The 20,019-nt window shown below is 44.6% G+C and overlaps 1 protein-coding gene across 1 annotated transcript in view; it reads right to left on the reverse strand.

The window, feature by feature from the left end:
* Window positions 1-1,370: 1,370 nt before the first annotated feature.
* fgf7 (fibroblast growth factor 7) overlaps window positions 1,371-20,019 on the reverse strand; it is a 39,702-nt gene continuing 21,053 nt past the window's right edge. Inside the window, exons 3-4 of the mRNA XM_045711121.2 lie at window positions 5,166-5,272; window positions 1,371-4,828 (exon numbers count right to left, since the gene is read on the reverse strand). Of these exons, the coding sequence (XP_045567077.1) occupies window positions 4,613-4,828; window positions 5,166-5,272 (323 nt within the window). The 3' untranslated portion in view covers window positions 1,371-4,612. The remainder of the gene's footprint in view (window positions 4,829-5,165; window positions 5,273-20,019) is intronic.

The following is a 20,019-nucleotide window of genomic DNA, read 5'->3' on the forward strand; positions in this document are numbered from 1 at the left end:
ATATGTGTGTAGGGTGTGTGGGTATGGTGTGTGTGTGTATGGCCGCCTGCCAATACACTTTCCCCTCAATCTGACAGATCTCAGATTTCACTCAATACAATATACATTTATGAGGGAGTTATTACAACATGTGGTCCGTGTGTTGACATATTTTTATCTGCCGCTGCATCAAATTAAGAGATGTATCCAGGACTGTTATTCAAATGTACCTTATCAGACAAGGAATAATGTCATTCATGTGTCTCGTGCATCTCCCTGCTGGACCCTTATCTAAATTAAACTTTTCCCATTTGTATCTTCCCAATGTGTATTTAATATTGTTGGGAGAAAGGACAGCACATTTGATTATCTAGTCCTTTAGTCATATAAGATGGGAACTAGTCTGGTTAACATCTCTGGAGAGAACTCCACCGCAGTGAGACAAAGCGTTTTTATTAACGTCAGCAGTCTGAAGGACCCAGACCTGCAGCAGACCTTTAAACTGTGATGAACTGCAGGATGTTATTTTAGGCCGTCAGTATTAAGAGACTAATGGAAGGTGTTGTTAGAATGATATATGGATCTCCACGGGGCTTGACTCACCATCTCCCAGCCAAGCTCACATCCTGAAAATATCTTTCGAGATCCTAGAAGATGCTGTAAGATCCTACAATATCTTAGAGGATCACCAGGCAGGGATACTTGTCTCTTGTCAGGGTTTAACCGGTAAACCCACAATCCAATAATGCTGTTATATTTTATATATATATATGGTATAAAACATTTATGGTACATGAGGCATTGATTATTGCTCAATTTTAAAATCAAATCTTCCTACCATCACATCTAAGGCAATATGACACCAATTTTGATCCAACTTTGCAAATCAATTTCACTGGCGGTACATAACACACTCCCCACCTCTCGTCATGATCTGTTCCATCTTTACCGAGAACCATATGCCGGATTTTAACAGTGTCATTAGCATCGTGGTTATAGAACACAGTATGATGGTGGAACCCTATGCCATTCTGTATATCAGTGTCTGTGTTTAAAATAATATAACACTTAAGTTGTCAGATATTTGCTGGTTTATTATCCATATGACAGCAGCACAGCGGAGCCTTTTGATATTCCTGCCGAGTTATTCCTAGAATGTCTTGTATTTTGCCGTTCAGATATTCTCTGAATGTCTTGTATTTTGCTGTTCCTCGAATGTGTTGTTGGCAGGTGATAGGTTGTTGTTTCTCTGGTTCAAACCGAACCCTCTGCTCACACTCCTGGCCAGCGAGGATTATGGGTAGTGGCAGAATGAGGGCATGGTTTATGTCCCCAAAGATGCCGCAGCAAAACATCTTAAAAAATAAATAATTTACACTCCAAACAACCCATAATAACTCATCTTTGGTTTTTATATAAATAACACAAATAATAACTTACAACAATGGATAATAACACAAACGTTATAGGCCAGTATGGAGATTTTGCAGTTTAGTTGTAACTATGCAGACAGAGTGAATGTCTTAAAGGTTGTTAAAACATTATTTAAAAGGTCTTCCTGTAGGTAGTGAGATGACGAGTACGGTATGTGTGATGTGCTTCAGGAACATCCCAAAACAGAAGAGATTAAAGGAATGAAGTGGTTAAATGAAGCCTCTGGTATGCTGCTGCAGTTAACTTCAATTCCTTAGTGAGACCAACAATACCTTAGTAAAGCATTATGGTATCTGGCACAACATGGAATGTCTCAACAGAAAAAAAGCCTGTATATGTCCCAAATGGCACCCTATTGTCTGAGTAGTGCACTACTTTTAACCAGGGCCCATATATATAGAACAGGGTGCTAGTTGGGATATAACACTCATCTCAAAGTTTAAAAGAAATACCATTTAACACGTCAGGTGCATAACAGAGATCAACGCTAACAATTGATATAATCATTAATTATAGTGGAGGAAGATCAAGGCATACAGTATAACATACACATTTAACACGCTGTGTGTTCTGGTCTCTCTGTACTTTAATCCAGATATCATTCCTAACTTCATCAGCATCAGCAGCGTTACATTCTTGCATTGTTAAATTTGCGTCCCACATGGTACCCTATTCCCTACATAGTGCACTACTTTTTATTACATTAAAAATACTTTATTTATCCCACAAAGTACATTATTTTATATATGTAGGAAATACAGTGCCATTTGGTACACAGTCATTATCAAACCTTAGTAAATTAATTGGGAGTCAATGAGCAGCTGTCACATCTAATTACATATGTATTTTAGTTCGTACATATATATTTATCAATATACTGTATGTATGTATGTATGTGTGTGTGTGTGTGTGTATATATATATATATATATATATATATATGCTTTGAACACTTGTACAGTGAAAAGACAAGTCCAGCTTGCTGTCTGTCTTTACATTGATCCAACCTCAAGCCAACTGAGTTTTTGCTTTGGTTGTTCTCTGCTGACAGTTCATACCTGTTAATATGTATATTGTATTGTTTTCTTATTATACTACGTTTAGTTACACTTTATTTTACAGTCTGCTTTCTACCTGCTATTTACTTACATTACATGGAAACAAATTCATTACTCAGTTACTAGCTCTTAAACATAACATGGAAACAAATAATTATTACTCAGTTACTAGCTCTTAAACATAACCTGGAAACAAATAATTATTACTCAGTTACTAGCTCTTAAACATAACATGGAAACAAATCATTATTACTCAGTTACTAGCTCTTAAACATAACATGGAAACAAAGAATTATTACTCAGTAACTAGCTCTTAGAATGTTTGGGATGAAATGAAACATGGAGCACTACAATAGGTGCTATTTGATATCACATCATTTCCAATTTTCTTGATTGATTAAGTAGTCTATAATGAAGCAATAAGGCCCGAGGGAGTGTGGTGTATATGGCCACGGATAAGGGCTGTTAAGCACGACACAACGTGAAGTGCCTGGATACAGCCCTCAGTCGAACTATATTCGAGTGCCTGGATACAGCCCTCAGCCGAACTATATTGGCCATATACCACAAACCCCTGAGGTGCCTTATTGTTATTATAAACTGGTTACCATTGGAATTAGAGCAGTAAAATACATGTTTTGTCATACCGGTGGTATACGGTCTGATATACTACGTTTCTCAGACAATCAGCATTCAGGGCTCTAACCACCCATAATAATACAAATGATAACAAGCTGGGTTTTTTTGCAAATTCCAGGTAAATACCAACTGTATTTTATTACTTCTCCTATATTCATTACACTATTACCCATTATAATAAGGGAACTAAAACTAGTATAATAGTAAAACTATTATCAATAATAATACTTGAGTAAAGTAAGTGACTGATCAGCTTACTTTGACATTATGTTTTGACATTATGTTTTGACATTATGTTTTGACATTGCCTGGAGAATTCAGTCAGTAGGAACAGTTTTATTATAAATGTTCTCAAACATCCCTTTTCTAATTCCTTTCCCTGTATTGCGTTTATCCCAAAACAACCATTATGTATGCTGAAACAGAGTGCTTGACTTCATCCATATCAACGATATTGTTAGTATTATTGACCACTACCTGTTTTTTTTTATATATATTTACACACACAGAGAGGTTGGAATAATACTGTGAACTTTTGAAAATCATGATAATTCCCTATTAGTGTAAGAGCTGTTTGAGAAGACTGCATGACAGTTCAGCCTGTTTTGGTGGCATGGAGTTTTGGCCTGCCTGTTGACATCGCCAATAAGAAAGAGAGTTTCAAATCTCTCTGCCAATAGCAGCTAGTTTTCAGTTTTCCCCTCCCCACACAGACCACTCACATACTGTCCTAGCTAAATTCTTGCTTGAGAAATTGCTCTTTGCTAAGAAGCAAATGTTTCTTTTTCACAATTTTTATTGAAATCAATCACAGTAAGGTACTTAATTGTTACTCAGAACAGCTGCATTGGACCTTTAACATTTGCACTCCTGAGGAGGACCGTGCATCAGTTTTACACTAAAAACCTTGGCACATGAAAGGATAAGTAACTACAGAACTTATTTACATTGTACCAGCCAGGAGAGTGGTGTTGTTGATAATGATGAGTAGTTGTATTTTCTGTGTTTCACAGCTAATATGGCGTGACTGAAGTGGTATACTGTACTGACTGGAGTTAGATTATATTAAATTATACAACAAAGATCTGCAGCTCAGCCATCACAACGTCCAAGAATCCCAACATGGGTCTCTTCATCCAGACGTCACAGCTTCAGTCCTTTCTGTTCTCAGTCTTTTCTGCTCTCTGTCCTCTCTTCTATCCTTCTTTCCTCCTCCTTCTGTCCTCTCTGCTCTCTCAGTCCTCTCTTCTATCCTTCTTACCTCCTCTTTCTGTCCTCTCCTGCTCTCCTCCTCATTCAGTCCTATTCTCCTCTCCTCCTCTTTCAGTCATCTCCTCCTCTCCTCTTTCAGTCCTCTCCTCCTTTTTCTATCCTCTCCTCTTTCAGTCATTTCCTCTTTCAGTCCTCTCCTACTCTCCTCTTTCAGTCCTCTCCTCCTCTCCTCTTTCAGTCCTCTCCTCCTCTCAGGCTCCAGTCACCTCTTCCTTTTTCAGTCTCCTTCTCTCAGACGCCAGTCCTCTCCTCCTCTCTGCATTTCATGGGAATGAAGTGGGAGGCGACGTGTTCCCTCCTGGTCTTCTTCCCTCTCAGCGGTCTTCCCTTTTGAGACAGAGCAATGAACATCTCTTTGCCGTTTGTACTCCACTTAACAGACGAGTAAGCGTTGAAGTAGTTTTCTAGGAAAATCTCCTTGAAGTTGCAGTTCTCATTGTAGATTTTCTGTAAATAAGGACACAAAATGGGACGATATTAGGCGTGAGGAGGGTTATAAACATTTTATGCTTTTTTTGCTTGCTTATGTTTCTCCTATTTATATATGCATCATGTTATGGGTATGCTTGTAATTGTTAAGGGCTGGGGAGTTTTTCAAGATAAAAAAGAAATGGAATGGAGCTAAGAATGGGCAAAATCCTAAAAGAAAACCTGACTCAGTCTGCTTTCCACCAGACACTGGGAGATTAATTAATCTTTCAGCAGGACAATAACCTAAAACACAATGCACTGTACAGTACATTGCAACCCTGTCCAGCAGAGAGAAGGTAGTTTAGTTAATTACCTTGCCTTGCAGCAGGCCAGTCCTGTTCATGGAGATATAGTACTGACTCTTCACTCCTTTGATAGCTAACACTCCTCCCTCAGACACCGTACGGACCTCCAGGATACCTACAGGAGACAGAGGGCAGATATATATATATATACACACACACACACACACACACACACACACACACACACACACACACACACACACACACAGTATCTCACAAAAGTGAGTACACCCCTCACATTTCTGTAAATATTTGAGTATATCTTTTCATGTGACAACACTGAAGAAATTACACTTTACTACAATGTAAAATAGTGAGTGTACAGCTTGTATAACCGTGTAAATTTGCTGTCCCCTAACTCAACACACAGCCATTAATGTCTAAACTGCTGGCAACAAAAGTGCATACACCCCTAAGTGAAAATATCCAAATTGGGCCCAATTAGCCATTTTCCCTCCCCGGTGTCATGTGACTCGTTAGTGTTACAAGGTCTCAGGTGTGAATGGGGAGCAGGTGTGTTAAATTTGGTGTCATCGCTCTCACACTCCCTCATACTGACTGGTCACTGGAAGTTCAACATGGCACCTCATGGCAAAGAACTCTCTGAGGATCTGAAAAAAAGAATTGTTGCTCTACATAAAGATGGCCTGGGCTGTAAGAAGATTGCCAAGACCCTGAAACTGAGCTGCAGCACGGTGGCCAAGACCATACAGCGGTTTAACAGGACAGGTTCCACTCAGAACAGGCCTCGCCATGGTCGACCAAAGAAGTTGAGTGCACGTGCTCAGCGTCATATCCAGAGGTTGACTTTGGGAAATAGGCGTATGAGTGCTGCCAGCATTGCTGCAGAGGTTGAAGGGGTGGAGGGTCAGTGCTCAGACCATACGCCGCACACTGCATCAAATTGGTCTGCATGGCTGTCGTCCCAGAAGGAAGCCTCTTCTAAAGATGATGCACAAGAAAGCCCGCAAACAGTTTGCTGAAGAGAAACTGTGGTCTGATGAGACCAAGATAATCTTATTTGGTTCAGATGGTGTCAAGCGTGTGTGGCGGCAATCAGGTGAGGAGTACAAAGACAAGTGTGTCTTGCCTACAGTCAAGCATGGTGGTGGGAGTGTCATGGTCTGGGGCTGCATGAGTGCTGCCGGCACTGGGGAGCTACAGTTCATTGAGGGAACCATGAATGCCAACATGTACTGTGACATACTGAAGCAGAGCATGATCCCCTCCCTTCGGAGACTGGGCTGCAGGGCAGTATTCCAACATGATAACGACCCCAAACACACCTCCAAGACGACCACTGCCTTGCTAAAGAAGCTGAGGGTAAAGGTGATGGACTGGCCAAGCATGTCTCCAGACCTAAACCCTATTGAGCATCTGTGGGGCATCCTCAAACGGAAGGTGGAGGAGTGCAAGGTCTCTAACATCCACCAGCTCCGTGATGTCGTCATGGAGGAGTGGAAGAGGACTCCAGTGACAACCTGTGAAGCTCTGGTGAACTCCATGCCCAATAGGGTTAAGGCAGTGCTGGAAAATGATGGTGGCCACACAAAATATTGACACTTTGGGCCCAATTTGGATATTTTCACTTAGGGGTGTACTCACTTTTGTGAGATACTGTATATAGTATACAGTGCCGAGTGAAAGTCTACACACTCCTTGCACAGTTTTCACATTTTGCTGCCTTAAAATGAAATCTAAAAAGGGATTTATGGTGTGTAGACTTTCCCTAGGGACTGTATATACCCGTTGAGCAACAATCACAGAGGACATACTGTACCTATAAACCTAACAATCACAGGACAAATATCTAAATACTACAGAAGACTGTCAAATATATCAATACCCACAATATATACCTATCAATCACAGTACTGATATAAGAGACTACCACAGTATCTAAATATATATAATGATGTAATAATCACATGATGAGGACCATCACAGTGGACCTATCAGAGAGTCCCAGTCAGGACAGATAGGTCGCTATGGTCTCATACCTACTAATAGCCAATCCCAGTCAAGCGTTCCTCTCCTCTTCTTAGTATTCATTTTCATTAATCTAACAGGAAGGAGGTCTTAGTGGTTAATCAGTCTGCGGTTAGGTTGGTCTCTGGATGTACTGGATGTATCCAGGCAGGCCCTCCTGTCTCTTCTCTGGGTGGCCATTACATTACAGCTTCATGCCACGCCACATATGGGAGGCAGATTAGGCATGCTCCCCCGGGACTGAGAAAACAATCTACTCTCCTGCGCTTTGCACGCTACACCCCAGCCCCATCCTCAGCCCCAACCTCTGCCCCAGCCCCAACCCCAGCCTCAGTCTTCAGACCTATGTCTCAACTCTCTCTCTTACTCTCTGTGGGAGAGGACAAAAAAAAACATCTTGAGCTTGTTGGTTTGCTTTACGTCCATGGAGCACCGCTGAGAGGTTAACAACATCATTTAGATATCTCACGGGATACTCAGATATTGATGTGATTTAGTTGATGTGATTTATTTACAACTATTCAAATAAGTTATTAAAGTCAACTTTACACATCACAATCATTTATATGCATTTAAATATATTATAGACAGTATATGATAAACAAAACACTCTCTGTGAAACCGAACAACTGACTAGGATCGTAGACTAGATTTATCAATCTGTCAAATCTCATAAAATTACGCGTTTCTAAACCTTCATCATTTTTTTTTATGCCTGGATTTACACAAAGAACTCGTCTGGATGCTACAGCAATCAGCTCATTTCCCTGAGATACTAGATCGATGCCTAGCTTTAACAATACTTCATTTTTTTATACATGCATATGTTTGATGTTTTATTACAGGAGTAAAAATCTACAATAATATAGTGTTTTTCTTTTGAAAAGGGGACATAACAATTCATTTTCCAATTTACTGGTTCATTAAACATGAAGAACATCAGATGGTGTCTTGTATATGTCGTAGCAAAACAACTGTCAGGTCCAACCCAGGACTAATATGTTAATAAAACACAGTTGTGATAGCGAGTGAGCGGTTCCAGAGCAACGTGTGTGTGTGTGTGTGTGTGTGTGTCAGCCAGGCCCAGACAACAGTAATATAACTCTCAAAGTGACATTGTGTTTATCAAAAACTCTCTCTCTTCTGGTTCACCTCCCTCAGAGTTAATGATCACAGATGACCAAGCATCATTAAGGAACCAATAGAGCCCCACAGTGGAGGTGTCATAATACCCATAAAACCTAGCTGTCAAACAGGGAAATGGTTCCAATCATTTTTCCTCCATTCATTTTTCTCATAGGAAATTTTAGAAACACTTAACATAAGGGCTGTGTTTCGTGGAGGCTTACCCAGGCGTGACATTTTGATAACCATGTAAATCTCTCTCGGACAAGGTGACTTTTATCAATATATTCGGCTGTGTGTGTGTGTGTGTGGCTGAGAAACACCAGTACTGTGGTTTTAGCCCGTGCGTCTGTAACTGGCAGTGTTTCTAACAGCGCTGCACACTGTGTGAGATGTGTCAGAGAAACCGGACAACTAGACTCTTTAACACCAGTTCAGTGAGCAGCTCAGATCAATCATGTTAGGCAGAAACATTTTATGAAAGTAACAGACTTTACTGCAGTTGTTAAGTACATCCTCAATGCTAAAGGCATTTTAGATTATTTTATGGAGCACACAGAGAGAGAGGGCGAGAGAGAGGTTATGAGCAGATGAGCTCCCACGTTTTTCAGCATGTTTTTAAAATATAGATTTAGAGTTAGGCAAAGTTAGATTTTTTGGCAGGGACATACACAGGATCCTACCCTAAACAACATAACCTTCACTGCAAATCAAAACCCCAACCCTACAACCTGATTTTGGACGGAATGACCTGGAATGCTTCCTACACCCAAGGATTATTATTCCCAAACTATACAGCAAATACTCTGGGAAACAAACAGAAACCTGAAAACACTATCCAACCTGGAACTGAGTGAGTAATTCTTAGTCTGAAGCTATTTTTTACTTTCAAAAGCCAAGAAGACAAATACATTACAATGATATATTTTACTTTATAAGGACTGAAAGCTACCAAGCTTGCTAGGACAAAGAGATACAACTTCAATTAGCAGTGACATGTGAAGCGAGAGGTGTCGATGTCAGGTGGTGGGTGTAGCTGGTGCATGAAGTCAGGCGCAGGAGAGCAGAGATGAGTGAACAACGCACTTTACTTAAGCTAATAGCACAAGGTAACAATACAAATGTGCGAACAATAACGGTTGTCACAAAACACGGGTGATAACAGCACTCGGAGAAAACCAGCCGGAAACGTACCGAGCTTAACAATAAACAATCACACTGTCACGTCCTGACCAGTATAAAGGGTTATTGGTTATTGTAGTTTGGTCAGGACGTGGCAGGGGGTATTTATTTTATGTGGTTTGGGGTTTAATGGGTGTGTATTTATGTAAGAGGGGTGTTTGATTTATGTGTTCCGGGGTTTTTGGGTAATGTTCTTGTTTTGTATTTGTATGGTTTTCTATGTTGTGTATTTCTTTGTGTTGGCCTGGTATGGCTCTCAATCAGGAACAGCTGTACATCGTTGTTGCTGATTGAGAGTCATACTTAGGTAGCCCTGTTTCACCTGTCCCTTTGTGGGAAGTTGTGTTTGCATAGCTGTGTGTTTTAGCCTGCAATCCTGTTCGTTCGATCGTTTTCTTGTTTTGTTTGTGTTAAATAAAAGTCATTATGAGCACTCAACCCGCTGCACCTGGGTCCACTACGTACGACGACCGTTACACACACACAAAGACATGGGGGAAACAGAGGGTTAAATACATGACCAGTAATTGGGAAATGAAAACCAGGTGTGTGGGAAACAAAGACAAAACCAATGGAAAATGAAAAGTGGATCGACGATGGCTAGAAGACCGGCGACGTTGACCGTCGAGCGCCGCCCGAACAAGGAGAGGAACCGACTTCGGCGGAAGTCGTGACAGTACCCCCCCCCCCCCTTGACAGCCGCGCGCCGACGCCGGCCTCGGGGACGACCCGGAGGCCGAGGCGCAGGGCGATCCGGACAGAGATGGTGGAACTCCCACAGCATTAAAGGGTCCAACACGACCTCCACCGGAACCCAGCATCTCTCCTCTGGACCGTACCCCTCCCAATCCACAAGGTACTGAAGGCCCCTTGCCCGACGCCGGGAGTGCAGTATAGATCGGACTGAATACGCCGGGGCCCCCTCGATGTCCAGAGGGGGCGGAGGAACCTCCCTCACAGACTCCTGGAGCGGACCAGCTACCACCGGCCTGAGGAGAGACGCATGGAACGAGGGGTTAATACGGTAATCGGGGGGAAGCTGTAACCTGTAACATACCTCGTTCAGTCTCCTCAGGACTTTAAATGGCCCCACAAACTGTGGACCCAGCTTCCGGCAGGGCAGGCGGAGGGGCAGGTTTTGGGTCGAGTGCCAGACCAGGTCCCCCGATGCGAACACTGGGGCCTCACTGCGGTGACGGTCTGCGCTGGATTTCTGGCGCAGCACGGCCAACTGAAGGTGAACATGAGCGGCGTCCCATGTCTCCTGTGCGCACCTGAACCAGTCGTCCACCGCAGGAGCCTCGATCTGGCTCTGATGCCAAGGCGCCAGAACCGGCTGGTAGCCCAGTACACACTGAAAGGGGGAGAGGTTAGTGGAGGAGTGGCGCAGTGAGTTCTGGGCCATCTCTGCCCAGGGCACGAACGCCGCCGACTCCCCCGGCCGGTCCTGGCAATAAGACCTCAGAAACCTACCCACATCCTGGTTCACTCTCTCCACCTGCCCGTTACTCTCGCTGACCGAGACCCCCAGACATTCCATGAACACCCTCCAGACCCTCGACGTGAACTGGGGACCCCGATCAGACACTATATCCTCAGGCACCCCGTAGTGCCGGAAGACGTGTGTAAACAAGGCCTGTAGTCTGTAGGGCCGTAGGGAGGACTTAGAAAAACGATCCCCAACGACCAGGATCGTGGTGTTACGCTGTGAGGGAGGAAGATCGGTCAGGAAATCCACCGACAGGTGCGACCACGGCCGTTGTGGAACGGGTAAGGGTTGTAACTTACCTCTGGGCAGGTGCATAGGAGCCTTGCACTGGGCGCACACCGAGCAGGAGGAAACATAAACCCTCACATCTTTAGCCAAAGTGGGCTACCAGTACTTCCCACTAAGACAGCGCACCGTCCGACCGATACCAGGATGACCAGAGGAGGGTGACGTGTGGGTCCAATAGATCAGCCGGTCACGGACAGCAGACGTACAGACGCCCAGCTGGACACTGGAGGGGAGCGGGCTCTGTACGTAACACCTGCTCAATGTCCGCGTCCAGCTCCCACACGACCGGCGCTACCAGGCAGGAGGCCGGGAGTATGCGAGTATGATCCATGAGCCGCTCCTCTGTGTCATACAGCCAGGACAGTGCGTCTGCCTTCACATTTTGGGAACCTGGTCTGTAGGACAGGGTAAACACAAAATGGGTAAAGAACATGGCCCACCTTGCCTGACGAGGGTTCAGTCTCCTTGCTGCCCGGATGTACTCCAGGTTGCGGTGGTCAGTCCAGATGAGAAAAGGGTGTTTAGCCCCCTCAAGCCAATGTCTCCACGCCTTCAAGGCTTTCACCACAGCCAACAACTCCCGGTCCCCCACATCATAGTTCCGCTCCGCTGGGCTGAGCTTCTTCGAGAAGAAGGCACAGGGGCGGAGCTTCGGTTGTGTGCCCGAGCGCTGAGAGAGCACGGCTCCTATCCCAGCCTCGGACGCCTCCACTTCCACTATGAACGCCAAAGAAGGATCCGGATGGGCCAGCACGGGAGCCGAGGTTAACAGAGCCCTTAGGTGACAAAAAGCCCTGTCTGCCTCAGCTGACCACTGCAAAAGTACAGGACCCCCCTTCAGCAATGAGGTAATGGGAGCCGCCACCTGGCCAAAACCCCAGATAAACCTCCGGTAGTAATTGGCAAACCCTAAAAACTGCTGCACCTCCTTTACCGTGGTGGGAGTCGGCCAATTACGCACGGCTGAAATGCGGTCACTCTCGGTCACCCCTGAGGTGGAAATGCGGTACCCTAGGAAGGAGACTGGAAGAACAGGCTGGAAGAACAGGCATTTCTCAGCCTTGACATACAGGTCATGCTCCAACAATCGTCCAAGCACCCTGTGCACCAGGGACACATGCTTGGCGCGTGTAGCGGAGTATATCAGAATGTCATCAATATACACCACTACACCCTGTCCGTGCAGGTCCCTGAAAATCTCGTCTACAAAGGCTTGGAAAACTGATGGAGCATTCATCAACCCGTACGGCATGACGAGGTACTCATAGTGCCCTGAGGTGGTACTGAACGCCGTCTTCCACTCAAAACCAATGGAAAATTAAAAGTGTATCGACGATGGCTAGAAGACCGGCGACGTTGACCGTCGAGCGCCGCCCGAACAAGGAGAGGAACCGACTTCGGCGGAAGTCGTGACAGTCGAAGCCTTTGAGCCAAACAAATGGTTCAAAGGCTTCGAAAGGCTACCCCACCCAAACCCAGAGGCCTTGAAAATAAATCTGCCTGCAGAAATAAAAGCTTCTCCCAAGTGGGTGTGACACCTACACCCGTTGCCTGCTGAACTGCTGCTTGGATTCCACCTGGCGATTTGTTCACCGTCTGCCATGTTGTCTCCCCCTGTCTGGTACAGGTACCCTCTCTCCCGAGCTTTCACTCGACCCAGCACACAGGCACTGTTGGGGCGAGTGACTCTGAACTTACAATGGCTAGCCAAAAGTTGTTATTTTTTTTTTCAATTTAAAGTTTTATTAAGTTTTCTTGTTTTTCAATCAACCAACAAAACACATTCCACATTCACAGATGTGACAGACTTGAAAAAATAGATAATAATAATAATATTTATATATAAAAAATATATTATAATAATGAAAAAAAAATATATATATATATATATATACACACACACAGTGGGGGAAAAAAGTATTTGATCCCCTGCTGATTTTGTACGTTTGCCCACTTACAAAGAAATGATCAGTCTATCATTTTAATAGTAGGTTTATTTGAACAGTGAGAGACAGAACAACAACAAAAAATCCAGAAAAACGCATGTCAAAAATGTTTAAAATGATTTGCATTTTAATGAGGGAAATAAGTATTTGTCCCCTCTGCAAAACATGACTTAGTACTTGGTGGCAAAACCCTTGTTGGCAATCACAGAGGTCAGACGTTTCTTGTAGTTGGCCACCAGGTTTGCACACATCTCAGGAGGGATTTTGTCCCACTCCTCTTTGCAGATCTTCTCCAAGTCATTAAGGTTTCGAGGCTGACGTTTGGCAACTCATTTGACGGTACATGGCCCCGCCCATCGTCCCTTTGATGCGGTGAAGTTGTCCTGTCCCCTGAGCAGAAAAACACCCCGAAAGCATAATGTTTCCACCTCCATGTTTGACGGCGGAGACGGTGTTCTTGGGGTCATAGGCAACATTCCTCCTCCTCCAAACACGGCGAGTAGAGTTGATGTCAAAGAGCTCCATTTTGGTCTCATCTGTCCACAACACTTTCACCAGTTGTCCTCTGAGTCATTCGGATGTTCATTGGCAAACTTCAGACGGGCATGTATTCTTGAGCAGGGGGACCTTGCGGGCGCTGCAGGATTTCAGTCCTTCACGGCGTAATGTGTTACCAATTGTTTTCTTGGTGACTATGGTCCCGACTGCCTTGAGATCATTGACAAGATCCTCCCATGTAGTTCTGGATTGATTCCTCACCATTCTCATGATCATTGCAACTCCACGAGGTGAAATCTTGCATGGAGCCCCAGGCCGAGGGAGATTGACAGTTCTTTTGTGTTTTTTCCATTTGCGAATAATCGCACCAAATGTTGTCACCTTCTCACCAAGCTGCTTGGCGATGGTCTTGTAGCCCATTCCAGCCTTGTCTAGGTCTACAATCATGTCCCTGACATCCTTGGAGCGGTCTTTGGTCTTGGACATGGTGGAGAGTTTGGAATCTGATTGATTGATTGCTTCTGTGGACAGGTGTCTTTTATACAGGTAACAAGCTGAGATTAGGAACACTCCCTTTAAGAGTGTGCTCCTAATCTCAGCTCGTTACCTGTATAAAAGACACCTGGGAGCCAGAAATCTTTCTGATTGAGAGGGGGTCAAATACTTATTTCCCTCATTAAAATGCAAATCAATTTATAACATTTTTGACATGCGTTTTTCTGGATTTTTGTTGTTGTTATTGTGTCTCTCACTGTTCAAATAAACCTACCATTAAAATTATAGACTGATCATTTCTTTGTCAGTGGGCAAATGTACAAAATCGGGTCCTCTTGCTCCTGGCTAATGGCACTAGCCTTTTCTGAATATAGCTGCTTCTTGGAGGCTTTTTCCGTCGCTAATGCTCGAGTCCGGGTAAAAATGTCACCTGTAATGTCGCATTTTGTAGCCGCCATTACTTTTTGACTAAAGCTAAAGGAGTTTAAACTTGAAGTGGAGGTAAGATTAGGAATTGGAAACTACTTGTGCGGAGCTCTTAGTTCATGCGGCCATCTCGTTCAAGGGTCACGTGATCCCGTTGTTATACATTTAAAAAAATTATTGTGCATTTTGCTATTTCGCTATTTGCCTCATGACTCCTGCATGCTTTGTTGACTACAAACTTTCTTTACCCAACCGTGGGACAGACTGTTTGTTCCCACACTCGGGACTCTGACTCTCTATTGGTTACACAGACTGTTGGCCTCCCATCCCATTCTAACCACCTCTCGCTGGCTTTGTATTCATGTTAGCTGATGAAATTGCTGTACAATATGATCTTGTTGCCATCTGATGTCATAAATCAGCACTGCAGAGCTCTCCCTGTCCTATGCCGTGCCTTGATTGTATTACTGTTGATGTTATCTGGAAATGTGCATGTACACCCTGGCCCATCTACAGTTGCTAGCCCCAATTCTGACTTGTGCTCTGATATCTTCTTCACTGATTTCTGCTCTCGTAAAAGCCTGGGTTTTCTGCACGTTAACACTAGAAGCTTATTACCTAAAATGGATCAATTGAAAGTGTGGGTTCACAGCTCCAATCCAGATCTGTTGGTCATTACTGAGATGTGGTTAAGGAAGAGTGTTTTGAATACTGATGTCAACCTTTCTGGTTGTAATCTTTTTGGGCAAGACAGATCTTCCAAAGGTGGGGGAGTGGCAATCTTTACCAAGGATCACCTTCAGTGCTTGGTTGTCTGTACCAAGTCTGTCCCCAAACAATTTGATTTGCTGGTTTTAAGTATTAAACTTTCAAATAGCTCTTTGTTGACTGTTGCTGGGTGCTATCGTCCTCAATCAACACTGTACCCTACCTGCCCTAAGCTCTCTCCTGGCCCCTTACACTAAGCCTGAATTTGTCCTGCTAGGTGACCTAAACTGGGACATGCTTAAACCACCTGACCAAGTCCTAAAGCAATGGGACTCCCTAAATCTTTCTCAGATTATTACCAATCCCACAAGGTATGACTCCAAACACCCAGAAAAGGCTACTCTTCTTGATGTTATCCTCACAAATAATCCTGATAAATATCTGCCTGGTGTTTTCTGTAATGACCTTAGTGATCACTGTTTTACAGCCTGTGTTCGTAATGGCTGCTCAGTGAAACGACCTGTCCTGATTTGTCAAAGACACTTGCTGAAAAACTTTAATGAGCAAGCTTTCCTTCATGAACTGGCCTTTGTAAAATGGTATAGAATCAGCTTGATCCCTTCTGTCGAAGACGCTTGGACCTTCTTTTTTGATATTTTCAGTGGTATTGTCAACAAACACACCTCCATAAAGAAAATGAGAATTAAAAACAGGTTCAGCCCCTGGTTCGACCGTGATTTTGCAGTTACTCCATCTCAAGAATTGCATTTGGCGAAAGGCTCGGCACACGCATACTCAGGCTGGCTGTCACACTCTGATCTGTTTCACCTGTCCTTGTACTTGTCTCCACCCCCTCCAGGTGTCACCCATCTTCCCGATTATACCCTAGGTATATAAACCTGTTTTCTGTCTGTCTGTGCCAGTTTATCTTATGTTCCAAGTCAACCAGAGTGTTTTTCCCGTGCACCTGCCTTTTCTATTCTCTTTTGCTAGTCCTCCCGGTTTTGACCCTTGCCTATTTTCTGGACTCTGTACCCGCATGCCTGACCATTCTGCCTGCCCTGACCTCGAGCCTGCCTGCCACACTGTACCTCCTGGACTCTGAACTGGTTTGGACCTTTTGCCTGTCCACTACCATTCTCTTGCCTACCGTTTTGGATTACTAATAAATATCAAAGACACAAACCATCTGCCTCCCTTGTCTGCATCTGGGTCTCTCCTTGTGCCCTTATACTGACTGTCTCTCGTTCAGGCAAATGAGAAATAAATGCACTCAGGCTATCCGGAAGGCCAAAGTTAGTTACTTTAAGGAGCAGTTCTCTCTCTGTGGGTCTAACCCCAAGACGTTTTGGAAACGGTTAAAGACCTGGAGAATAAACACTCCTCCTCACAGCTGCCCATGTCCCTTAAAGTTAATGATGTGGTTGTTACTGACAAGAAGCACATGGGTGAGCTCTTTAATCACCACTCCTATTTGACTCAGCCATGCTTCCTTGCCCGTCCAACATTTCCTAATCTCCCACCCCTTCTAATGTGAGTATCCCAGATTCTTCTCCCTCTTTTTTCCCCTGCCCCACAACAAAGTTTCTCCCTGCAGGCAGTTACTGAGTCCAAGGTGCTAAAGGAGCTCCTGAAACTTGACCCCAAATAACCATCTGAGAGAGAGTAACAGACAGACAGACAAAGAGAGAGTGACAGACAGAGAGAGAGTGACAGACAGAGAGAGAGTGACAGACAGAGAGAGAGTGACAGACAGACAGAGAGTGACAGACAGAGAGAGAGTAACAGACAGACAGACAGACAGAGCGAGAGTGACAGACAGACAGACAGACAGACAGACAGTGACAGACAGACAGACAGACAGACACAGACAGACAGACAGACAGACAGACAGACAGAGTGACAGACAGAGAGAGAGTGACAGAGTGACAGACAGAGAGAGAGTAACAGACAGACAGAGAGAGAGTAACAGACAGACAGAGAGAGAGTGACAGACAGACAGACAGACAGACAGAGTAACAGACAGACAGAGAGAGAGAGAGTAACAGACAGACAGACAGAGAGAGAGTAACAGACAGACAGACAGACAGACAGACAGACAGACAGAGTAACAGACAGACAGACAGAGAGAGAGTGACAGACAGACAGACAGGGTGACAGACAGACAGACAGACAGACAGAGCGAGAGTGACAGACAGACAGACAGACAGGGTGACAGACAGACAGAGCGAGAGTGACAGACAGACAGACAGACAGACAGAGAGTGACAGACAGAGCGAGAGTGACAGACAGAGCGAGAGTGACAGACAGACGACCGAGAGTGACAGACGACCGAGAGTGACAGACAGAGAGAGAGTGACAGACAGACAGAGAGTAACAGACAGACAGAGAGTAACAGACAGACAGAGAGTAACAGACAGAGAGAGAGTAACAGACAGACAGAGACAGACAGAGAGAGAGTAATAGACAGACAGAGAGTAACAGACAGAGAGAGAGTAACAGACAGACAGAGTAACAGACAGAGAGAGAGTAACAGACAGAGAGAGAGTAACAGACAGAGAGAGAGTAACAGACAGAGAGAGAGTAACAGACAGACAGACAGACAGACAGACAGACAGACAGACAGACAGAGAGTAACAGACAGACAGACAGACAGAGCGAGAGTGACAGACAGACAGACAGACAGACAGACAGACAGTGACAGACAGACAGACAGACAGACACAGACAGACAGACAGACAGACAGAGTGACAGACAGAGAGAGAGTGACAGAGTGACAGACAGAGAGAGAGTAACAGACAGACAGAGAGAGAGTAACAGACAGACAGAGAGAGAGTGACAGACAGACAGACAGACAGACAGAGTAACAGACAGACAGAGAGAGAGAGAGTAACAGACAGACAGACAGAGAGAGAGTAACAGACAGACAGACAGAGTAACAGACAGACAGACAGAGAGAGAGTGACAGACAGACAGACAGGGTGACAGACAGACAGACAGACAGACAGAGCGAGAGTGACAGACAGACAGACAGACAGGGTGACAGACAGACAGAGCGAGAGTGACAGACAGACAGACAGACAGACAGAGAGTGACAGACAGAGCGAGAGTGACAGACAGAGCGAGAGTGACAGACAGACGACCGAGAGTGACAGACGACCGAGAGTGACAGACAGAGAGAGAGTGACAGACAGACAGAGAGTAACAGACAGACAGAGAGTAACAGACAGACAGAGAGTAACAGACAGAGAGAGAGTAACAGACAGACAGAGACAGACAGAGAGAGAGTAATAGACAGACAGAGAGTAACAGACAGAGAGAGAGTAACAGACAGACAGAGTAACAGACAGAGAGAGAGTAACAGACAGAGAGAGAGTAACAGACAGAGAGAGAGTAACAGACAGACAGACAGACAGACAGACAGACAGACAGACAGAGAGTAACAGACAGACAGACAGAGAGTAACAGACAGACAGAGAGAGAGTAACAGACAGACAGAGAGTAACAGACAGACAGACAGACAGACAGACAGAGTGACAGACAGACAGAGAGTGACAGACAGAGCGAGAGTGACAGACAGACAGACAGAGAGTGACAGACAGAGCGAGAGTGACAGACAGACAGACAGACAGACAGACAGAGAGTGACAGACAGACAGAGAGAGAGTAACAGATAGAGACAGACAGAGAGAGAGTAATAGACAGACAGAGAGTAACAGACAGACAGAGAGTAACAGACAGAGAGAGAGTAACAGACAGACAGAGACAGACAGAGTAATAGACAGAGAGAGTAACAGACAGACAGAGACAGACAGAGTAATAGACAGACAGAGACAGAGTAATAGACAGACAGAGAGTAACAGACAGAGAGAGAGTAACAGACAGACAGACAGACAGACAGAAACAGACAGACAGAGAGTAACAGACAGACAGAGAGTAACAGACAGACAGAGAGTAACAGACAGAGAGAGTGACAGACAGACAGACAGAGAGTAACAGAGAGTAACAGACAGACAGACAGACAGAAACAGACAGACAGAGAGTAACAGACAGACAGAGAGTAATAGACAGACAGAGAGTAACAGACAGAGAGAGAGTAACAGACAGACAGACAGACAGACAGACAGACAGACAGACAGACAGACAGAGAGTAACAGACAGACAGACAGAGAGTAACAGACAGACAGACAGAGAGTAACAGACAGACAGACAGAGAGTAACAGACAGACAGAGAGTAACAGACAGACAGAGAGTAACAGACAGACAGAGAGTAACAGACAGACAGACAGACAGAGAGTGACAGACAGACAGACAGACAGAGAGTGACAGACAGACAGAGAGAGAGTAACAGACAGACAGAGAGTAACAGACAGACAGAGAGTAACAGACAGACAGAGAGTAACAGACAGACAGACAGACAGACAGACAGACAGAGAGTAACAGACAGACAGACAGAGAGTAACAGACAGACAGACAGAGAGTAACAGACAGACAGACAGAGAGTAACAGACAGACAGACAGAGAGTAACAGACAGACAGAGAGAGTGACAGACAGACAGAGAGTAACAGACAGAGAGTAACAGACAGAGAGTAACAGACAGACAGAGAGTAACAGACAGAGAGAGAGTAACAGACAGACAGACAGACAGAGAGTAACAGACAGACAGACAGACAGAGAGTAACAGACAGACAGAGAGTAACAGACAGACAGACAGAG

The sequence above is a fragment of the Salmo salar genome, chromosome 11, assembly GCF_965601325.2.
Source record: "Salmo salar chromosome 11, fSalSal1, whole genome shotgun sequence".
In the NCBI taxonomy this organism is placed as follows: domain Eukaryota; kingdom Metazoa; phylum Chordata; class Actinopteri; order Salmoniformes; family Salmonidae; genus Salmo; species Salmo salar.